The 10,798-nt window shown below is 36.1% G+C and overlaps 1 protein-coding gene across 1 annotated transcript in view; it reads left to right on the top strand.

Moving 5' to 3' along the window:
• Positions 1 to 2,859, top strand: part of LOC115210203 (solute carrier organic anion transporter family member 2A1-like) — a 21,491-nt gene extending 18,632 nt beyond the window's left edge. The window contains exon 5 of the mRNA XM_029778674.2: positions 2,609 to 2,859. Coding sequence (XP_029634534.1) covers positions 2,609 to 2,859 — 251 coding nt within the window. The remainder of the gene's footprint in view (positions 1 to 2,608) is intronic.
• The last annotated feature ends 7,939 nt before the right edge of the window (positions 2,860 to 10,798 follow it).

Raw genomic sequence — 10,798 nt, 5'->3', positions numbered from 1 at the left:
CTCTGTACCTACCATTGTCTTGTGAGTGAACACACACACACACACACGCACACACACGTGTATGTGTGTGTGTGTATCTGATTGACAATCGGTGTAAGTTTGTTTACGTCCGCGTAAGCCTTGGACATAAGTATTGAGATTGATTTGTTTAAATTAAACCATCAGTGCAGTACCCCAACAAGTAAAAGAATAAATTAATAACATTATATACATACATACATACATACATACATACATACATACATACATACATACATACAAACATATATAAATATTCTCTCTGTATATATATATATATATAAATATATATATTATATTATATTATATTATATACACACAAACGCACAAACATACATACATGCATGCAACATCATACATACATACATACATACATACATATATATATATATATGTGTATGTATGTATGTTTGTGTGTATATAATATAATATATATAATATAATATAAAATATATATATATATATATATATAGATATACAGAGAGAAGGGAGAGAGAGAAAGAGGGTCAGGGAGAGAGATGTTTGAAAGTTAAAAAGGTAAAGACCCCACCCCTTTTCGGTCACAAATGGCCGTGGGATTGGCTCTAGAGTGTCCCCTTCCGAGGAACAAGTCCGGGCAAAGTTGTTTATGGAAGACCATCAGTCACTCATGCAAATCAGTCTCCCTTCTCCATGCCACTGATCTTATCCAAGGAAAAACCAAAGACAGATACAACTTGGCACCAGTAACGTCGCAACTGATGTCTATAGCTGAATGAACTGGAGTAGTAGGAGCACTCCGTCGGTTGCGACGATGAGGGTCCCAGCTGATACGATCAACGGAACAGCTTGCTCGTGATATTAACGTGCAAGTGGCTGAGCACTCCACAGACACGTGTACCCTTAACGTAGTTATCGAGGAGATTCAGCATGACACAGTGTGACAAGGCTGGCCCTTTGAAATACAGGTACAAGAGAAACAGGAAGAAAGAGCGAGAGAAAGTTGTGGTGAAAGAGTACAGCAGGGTTCACCTCCACCCCTGCCGGAGCCTCGCGGAGCTTTTAGGTGTTTTCGCTCAATAAACACTCACAATGCCCGGTCTGGGAATCGAAACCGCGATCCTATGACCGCGAGTCCGCTGCCCTAACCACTGGGCCATTGCGCCTCCACTGAATGAACTGGAGTAACGTGAGATAAAGTGTCTTTCTCAAGACCATATCGCGCAGTCCGGTCTGGGATTCGAATTCGCAACCGCTCGATTGTAAGGCCGGTGCTCTAACCACTGAGCCATGCGATTTCACACAAAGAAAGTGGCTACTGATACTTATTTATATCTGACTCAATACGTTTTCTTTCGAACCGAACATTAATCGGTTGGAATAATCGAATATGTTTTTACAGACACCGATAGCACCAGGAGAATCAGGAGGATTTTACGAAAGCCATGTCACTATTTTTCTTTGTTTTATTTTTTTCTATATGAATTATTTTGTCGAAGGCCGCGAAGAAAACAATAGTTTAATCTAACAAGAAACAGTAGGCGCAGAAGTGACTGTGTGGTAAGTAGCTTGTTTACCGACCACATGGTTCCGGGTTCGGTCCCACTGCGTGGAATCTTGGGCAAGTGTCTTCTACTATAGCGTCGTGCCGACCAAAGCCTTGTGAGTGGATTTGGAAGACGGAAACTGAAGAAGCTCGTCATATATATATAATGTATATATATATGTGTGTGTATGTTTGTGTATCTGTGTTTGTCCCTCTAGCATTTGCTTGACAACCGATGCTGGTGTGTTTATATCCCCGTCACTTAGCGTTTCGGCAAAAGTGACCGATAGAATAAGTACTAGGCTTACAAAGAATAAGTCCCGGGGTCGATTTGCTCTACTAAAGGTGGTGCTCCAGCATGGCCTCAGTCAAATGACTGAAACAAGTAAACGAGCTCCAGTGAGTCTTTTCAGGATCTTCGATCATGATGGGGATGAAGGAATGAAGAGACCGAGAATCAGATCCTAATGCTTGCATCTAAGCTGACTTCGCTAAAGCCACCCAAGGTCCGTGTAGACGTTTCAACCCGAGTGACGGCTTCCTCGTAGCTTGTTTCTACTAAAATTTTATTCGCAAGATTTTGATCGAGACGGGGTTATAACAAAATACACTTTCCCAAGGTGTCACCACTCAAATCAAACCGGAAAATATGTAGCTGAGAAGCTAACTTCTGAACCATACGCTCATCTTCAGATCCTTCCAAACCACAGTTTAGACCAGTGGTTACCAAACGTTTTCAAGCTGCTGCCTCCTTGACACCAGGGCCACATTCCTAGCACCCCCATCACTCATCACCACAAACATAGACTCCTTTCTACAACAAATTCAAAACAACTGTATTTTACAAATAAAACTTGACCTAATTAACCCATTACTTGCTGATTTTTTTTGCATACATGAGCCCCTTTTTGGCCACCCCATTATCGCCCCAATCTTCTTCAAAGTCCTCCGGGATCTTTCCACCTCCCACTGTGGAATCACTGGTTTAGAGCGACTTCGAAAAAGGGATGGTGGTTGAATCAAGTTTAAATATTTATCACAAAATTTGTTTTCTTCTATTTCTAGGTTGGCTTCCAGCGCCACCAGCATTTGGCTATGTCGTTGACTCCTCGTGTAAAACATGGTCCAAATTTGCCTGTGACCAGAAGGGTGCCTGTAAGGAATATGATATGGACACATTTCGTTATCGATTTTTTCTATTACAATGTGGACTAAACAGCTTGGCCTTTTTATTAAAATTTTTAGCAGCTGTAATTGGCTTGAAATCGAAACGATATTTTACCGAAGAGAAGTCAGAAACTAATTCTGCTAATTAAAATTTGGAACCTGATAACATGACACCATCTTCATTAACCTCTTGGAAACATGATTTATTTTCTCTCTGAATAACTCTTATAACATATGATTTTGCAGAAAATATTGGATATTGAAATAAATTGTTATAACTTAACTGTATTTTTAACTATGAACAATGCATTTATTTTGCTTTTATGCACAAAAAAATATACTCTGAAAGTTTTGACAACTGTGTTAAACAATATACTGTTGTTGTTCGTGTTGTAGTTAAAGTTGTTTTTATTGTTGCTGTTGTTTTCTTCTTCTTCCAATCAGGACTCACGCTATTAGCCACAAAGAATAATCTCTAATTCGAGCCTACACTAAGCTACTAAGAATGCGTGCGGCAACTTGAAGATCCACCCACCACACGCGATAGACTGGCGGTTGCACGGGCGCAAAAGCTACGTTGTTATCCTCATTCCGTAAACGGTGGATTTTAACGGGTGGAGAGCTGAACCATCCTGGGGTAGAGAGGATTCGCAATCTAGACTAGGGTCTGAAAGTTTACCACACCATAGTGGGTTACACCATGGTTCCTCTGCTTTGTAGCAGAAGTAGGAAGAAAGAGTGAGAAAGCTGTGGTGAAAGAATACAGCGTGGTTCACCACTACCCCCGCCGGAGCCTCGTGGAGCTTAGGTGTTTTTGCTCAATAAACACTCACAATGTCCAGTCTGGGAATCGAAGCCGCGTCCTTACGACCGCGAGTCCGTTGCCTTAACCACAGGGCCATTGCACCTCCACCTGTTGCTGTTGTTCTCTCAACCGCGTAGACAGATGAGCTGCAGTTATTTTTTCTGTGCTATATCGTCTTGTAGTTAGTTACCACTATCTCTCAAGCTATAGTTTACGTCCATCTGTTAAACGATATGAACTTTAACAAACAACAACAAGTGGTATCTCAAAACAGAGGGTGGCGAGCTGGCAGAAACGTTAGCACGCCGGGCGAAATGCGTAACCGTATTTCATCTGCCGTTACGTTCTGAGTTCAAATTCCGCCGAGGTCGACTTTGCCTTTCATCCTTTCGGGGTCGATTGAAAATAAGTACCAGTTACGCACTAGGGTCAATGTAATCGACTTAATCCGTTTGTCTGTCCTTGTTTGCCCCCCCCTCTGTTTAGCCCCTTGTGGGCAATAAAGAAATAGATATCTCAAAACAGTCAATTTATTAACCGTTAACATTTTATGATAACAACAAAAGATTCCAGGCTTACAGTTAACCAAACGCCTCGATTTCTTTTTTTTTTTTTTTTACATAAACGCATTAATTCAAACAACCCATCATTTGCTTTTAGAAAAAATTCCACAATTTGAGAAAAACGAATATCTACAATCTTTTCTGAGCAATTATCATTCAGCTGAGTAGGAAATGCAGGTAGCAACACACGGGTATGTAGTAGATGCAAAGAATTTCTGGAATATCATGCTAATAGTTAGTATGGTGTATGCGCTAGGAATTTTACTACTACTGCGCTCGCAAATTGATTAAATAAATTTAATTAAGTTCTACTAGATACCTGAGACAGCTGTAGATGTCCATCATATTTATTAAATAACCTAACCACATGACTACTCAGACAATCAGATTGATTGATTGATTGATTGATTGATTCTAGTTTCAGCTCATGAGCTGTGGCCATGCTGGGGCACCGCCATTTGGTGTTGCTACATGGTTTTACTTCACGAATGCTTTTTAGCAACTGCCATTTGGTGCATGAGAGAGTTCGATGCAGCTGCCCTCATCTGCACCTCCTACCGTGAAGTTGGTTCATCTGGGATACCTGACAAGAAGGGATCCAGTTTCATTTTAAAGACATCTGCATCCACCCCATGCAGGTCTCTTAGGTTCTTCGGGAGGATATTGAAGAGCTGTGGGCCTTCATATTGTTACATATTGCCAGTCACAATGCACTTTGCATCGTTTTAGCCTTCACATGAAGCCACACCGCTGGTTAGGCGAGCAGGCCAACAATCCCTCACTTACAAAAGCGGGGAGCAAGTGTTTTGCTCAAGAACACAAGGCGCCGCCCGGTCGGGGAATCGAATCCACAATCTAGCGATCGTGAGTATAACACCCTAACTGCCAGGCCACGTGCTTTCATTCGGTAAACAAACAGTGTTACTCATTTGACTCTTTGACTCTTTTATTTGTTTCAGTCATTTCACTGCGGCCATGCTGGAGCACCGCCTTTAATCGAGCAACTCGACCCTGGGACTTATTCTTTTTTGTAAGCCCAGTACTTATTCTATCGGTCTGTTTTGCCGAACCGCTAAGTAACGGGGACGTAAACACACCAGCATCGGTTGTCAAGCAATGCTAGGGGAACAAACACAGACACACAAACACACACACGCATATATATATATATATATATCTATATATATATATATATATATATATATATATATACATATATACGACGGGCTTCTTTCAGTTTCCGTCTACCAAATCCACTCACAAGGCTTTGGTCGGCCCGAGGCTATAGTAGAAGACACTTGCCCAAGGTGCCACGCAGTGGGACTGAACCCGGATCCATGTGGTTGGTAAACAAGCTACTTACCACACAGCCACTCCTGCGCCTATTTGTTAATCTTCATCAGCATTCCAATAATAATTACCTAATTATTTTATGAACGCAGTAATGACTAAAAGTATTTGGGTATCACCCACCCTAGCTTTTACTCTTTTACCCTTTTACTTGTTTCAGTCACTTGACTGCGGCCATGCTGGAGCACAACCTTTAGTCGAGCAAATCGACCCCAGGACTTATTCTTTGGAAGCCTGGTACTTATTCTATCGGTCTCTTTTGCCGAACCGCTAAGTTACGGGACGTATACACACAAGCATCGGTTGTCAAGCGATGCTGGGGGAACAAACATAGACACACACACACACACACACACACACACGCACACACACACACACACCACACACACACACACACACACACACACACCACACACACACACACAACACACACACACACATATATATATATATATATATATATATATATATATATATATAATAGAAATATTAAAATTACTAAGTCTCTCTAAAAGAGAACAACGGCAGCGTTCCCGGAAAATATTAGTTATCGCCATACTAATATGGCATTCTTATAAAAATAAGAATAAAGCTGTCCGCTTATTAGCTCCATGAAGCCATCGCCTTAAGTTAGCTATTTGATACAAAGGTTATATGGATACAGTTTGTGTATCAAATAGCTAACTTAAGGCGATGGCCCCATGGAGCTAATAAGCGGACAGCTTTATTCTTATTTTTATAAGAATGCCATATTAGTATGGCGATAACTAATATTATATATATATATATACATATATACGACGGGCTTCTTTCAGTTTCCGTCTACCAAATCCACTCACAAGGCTTTGGTCGGCCCGAGGCTATAGTAGAAGACACTTGCCCAAGGTGCTACGGAGTGGAAATGAACCCGGAACCACGTGGTTCATAAGCAAGCTACTTACCACACAACAACGAAATACAAACACTACAGACACGTTGGTACTTTACATACAGAACAACTGAAAATGTACCTAATATTCACGTCAGTTTAGTAGATACGCATATGGGAAGCTTAACAACAGTTGTTATAAATGCAATTTCACTGTGTCTATAAAATACAGATTATTCAATTGCTGATGAAAATTAATAAATTGTTACTCTTTTCAGTGAGGTCATGTAGTAAATGTGAAAGACGACTGCAACTGTGTTATGTAACTAAAACAATATATTTAATTAATTTACGAACGTAGTAATAGGTAATAAACCATAATCTCTCTCTATATAAGCTGAAGTTGTCTGCGTATGTCAGGTTTGGTAGCCTTCAACTAACACTATCTCCTCCGAGAGCCTGCCGCGCAAGTTGACCAAAATTGAGAGTATGATAGAAGGCTTGCTCTCCCATCCGTAGAAGAAAAATTCAAATCGGACCATGTTAACACCAAAAATTATTTACATCAAAAAGGTGCTTTTTTTTCTATAAAAATCCCTATTTTTTACGATTTTTTGACTGCTGTGTCACCATTTTTCGGTGTATTTCAGCCAGAAAAATGTTCACTTAATGCAAAATTTTTACTTTTCAAAAATTCCAATTCTAAACGGTCGAAACAAACCCGAGCAACGCCGGACGATACTGCTAGTAAGTTTTATTATGAAAAGTTAATGCTGCTGTCTCGTCAGTAATTTACATTAAATATCATAGACACACGCCATCCAAATTTTAGGAGGGATAACAAAAGGATCACTACGTAGTACAATGTTAGAATTTGCTAAATCCAAAAGTTAATGAGTTTCTATGAAACAGACGACGGTCCTTGGAACAATCATTCTCCAGACGGTTGAGATTAGATCTGCAGTACCCTCCTTTTGCCATTTCATTAGCTGATTTAATGTACTGTACATCCGCGTTTAATACAGCTGAAAAATGTTTGATGAAAATGCTTGATGAAAATGTTTGATGAATATGTTTGATAAAAATGTTTGATAAAAATATTTGATGAAAATGTTTGATGAAAATGTTTGATGAAAAATGTTTGATGAAAATGTTTGATGAAAATGTTTGATGAAAAATGTTTCATGAAAATGTCTGATAAATGTTGGATGAAAACTTTGATGAAATTGTTTCAGGAGAATGTTTGATGAAAATAGTTGATGAAAATGTTTGATGAAAATATTTGATGAAAAATGTTTGATGAAAATGTTTGATGAAAATATTTGATAAAAATGTTTGATGATAATGTCTGATGAAAACGTTTGATAAAAATGTTTCATGATAAAGGTTGAAAATGTGTGAAAAAATGTTTGATGAAAATGATTGATGAATATGTTTGATGAAAATGTTTGATGAAAATGTCTGATGAAAATGTCTGAAAATGTTTGATAAAAATGTCTGATGAAAATGTCTGATGAAAATGTTTGATGGAAATGTTTGATGAAAATGTTTCATGATAAATGTTTGATGAAAATTTCTGAAAATGTCTGATTAAAATGCTTGATGAAAATGTCTGAAAATGTTTGATGAAAATGTTTGATGAAAGTTTTTGATGAAAATGTTTCATGATAAATGTTTGATAAAAATGTCTGATGAAAAATGTTTGATGAAAATGTCTGTTGAAAAAATGTTTGATGAAAATGTTTGATGAAAATGTTTGATGAAAATGACTGATGAAAATGTTTGATAAAAATGTTTGATGAAAATGTCTGAAAATGTTTGATGAAAATGTTTGATGAAAAACGATTCATGAAAATGTTTCATGATGAATGTTTGATAAAAATGTTTGATGAAAAATGTTTGATGAAAATGTTTCATGAAAATATTTCATGATGAATGTTTGATAAAATGTTTGATAAAAAATGTCTGATGAAAATGTTTGAAAAAATGTTTGATGAAAATGTTTGATGAAAATGTTGATGAAAATGTTTGATGAAAATGTCTGAAAATGTTTGATGAAAATGTTAGATGAAAATGTTTGATGAAAATGTTTAATGTTAAATGTTTGATGAAAATGTTCGATAAAAAATGTTTGATGAACATGTTTGATGAAAATGATTGATGAAAATGATTGATGAATATGCTTGATGAAATTATTTGATGAAAATGTCTGATGAAAATGTTTGATGAAAATGTTTGATGAAAATGTTTGAGGAGAATGTTTGATGGAAATATTTGAAAATGCTTGATGAAAATGTTTGAGGAGAATGGTTCATGAAAATATTTGAAAATGTTTGATGAAAATATTTGATGAAAATGTTTGATAAATGTTTGATGAAAATGTTTGATGAAATTTTTTCATGAAATTGTTTCATGATAAATGTTTGATGAAAAATGTTTGATGAAAATATTTGATGAAAATGTTTGATGAAAATGTCTGATGAAAATGTTTGATGAAATCGGTTAATGAAAGTGTTTGATGAAAATGTTTGATTAAAATATTTGATGAAAATGTTTGATGATAAATGTTTGATGAAAAATGCTTGAAGAAATTGTTTGAGGAGAATGTTTGATGGAAATATTTGAAAATGTTTGATGAAAATGTTTGATGAAAATGTTTGATGAAATTGTTTCATGATAAATGTTTGAGGAAAAATGTTTGATGAAAATATTTGATTAAAATGTTTGATGAAAATGTTTGATGAAATTGTTTCATGATAAATTTTTGATGAAAAATGTTTGATGAAATTGTTTGAGGAGTATGTTTGATGAATATATTTGAAAATGTTTGATGAAAATATTTGATGAAAATATTTGATGAAAATTTTTGATGAAAATGTCTGATGAAAATGTTTGATGAAATTGTTTAATTAAAATATTTGATGAAAATGTTTGATGATAAATGTTTGATGAAATTGTTTGATGATAAATGTTTGATGAAAAATATTTGATGAAATTGTTTGAAGCGAATGTTTGATGAAAATATTTGAAAATGTTTGATGAAAATTTTTGATGAAAATGTTTGATGAAAATGTTTGATGAAATTGTTTCATGATAAATGTTTGATGAAAATGTTTGATGAAAATGTTTGATTAAATTTACAGTTATCACACTTGAAATTTGATGGTGGAAATCAACTTTAGTGTCGTATCCGTTATTACTTACCCCCTAGTACAAAATACAGGATATTATGTTATATGGTATAATGTATTACATTACACATGTTATACTCTATGTGTTATGTTATGTAAAGATAAAAAAAAATACACCCTTTCAAAGCCTAGCCAGGCTCATGGGCCCGGTTTCCCGGTTTCTATGGCGTATGTGTTCCCCAGCTGGACGGCCCTTCGCAGCGTTATTCATTTTTGCCAGCTGAGTCGACTGGATCAACGTGAAATGAAGTGTTTTGCGCAAGAACACAACGCGTCGCCCGGTCCAGGAATCGAAACAACAAAATTACGATCATGATGCTGACACCCTAACCACTAAGCCACGCGCTTCCACGTTATGTTATATGGTGCATTACATGTATTATCCCATGATAACTCCATGTCTAGTTAGTTTAACTTCATCCTATTTTGATGATTACCCTGTTTTTTCCTTCTGTGAATTTCTACCCTAATAGCCATATTATGTATATTTGTTGTGAGTTTGTGATAGCAAGTCTTCTTTCACTAAATCTTATACCCTCTAGGAACTATACAATCATACATACAATAACATTTGTAATATTACAACTTATAAAACCTATTCGGTTGGAATACCTTTAACTGCCGTCATTACTTCCATATCTATTAACTTCCTTTTTAATGTTACCTTTATCTTTCCCTGCCTTTAAATTCAATCCCCTGTCTCTTTATATGTATTTTATATGTATTTCTTCTTTTCTATAAATTCTTCTTTTTTTTCATTTCTCTTTTCTTTTGTTCTTTTTCCTTTTTTTCCTTTTTTTCTTTTTTTTAATTTTCTTTTTTGCTGGTTTTTTTCCTTTTACGATTCCTTTTGATCGAAAACCTACGCCACCTTTTTTTTGTTTCTTTTGTTTTTTGTTTTTGGTTTTTTTCATTCCCCAAAAGAAAAGCTCTACCTTGTAACCTGTCCCATCTGTGTGCAGCCCTGTGTGGCCAATAAAGGAACTTATAAATTCTTATTTTGTTTTCTTATTTTGGTATGCTTACCTTATTAATCTCTTATCATTTATAAATTGATATTTTTCTTGTTCTTAAATTGATATTTTTCAGTTACTTATGTTTATGTCAAATATTTATACTATATATTTTCCAGAATTAAAAAAAAATTATTTAATTTTTATTCAACATAATAATATCTCTATATATAAAACTGAAATGCGTTTTTACCACTTGGATCGCTTTCAATGCCACTACATCCCGTCCGATTCGCTCCAAAATTTACAGGGACATGTAGAATGAGGTGACGATGCTCGTGGGCTACCTTAGAAATCC

This window comes from Octopus sinensis, linkage group LG4, assembly GCF_006345805.1.
Source record: "Octopus sinensis linkage group LG4, ASM634580v1, whole genome shotgun sequence".
Classification (NCBI taxonomy): Eukaryota; Metazoa; Mollusca; class Cephalopoda; order Octopoda; family Octopodidae; genus Octopus; species Octopus sinensis.
Note: the sequence above shows the minus strand (reverse complement) of the source record. Positions and strands in the feature narration are given on the sequence as shown.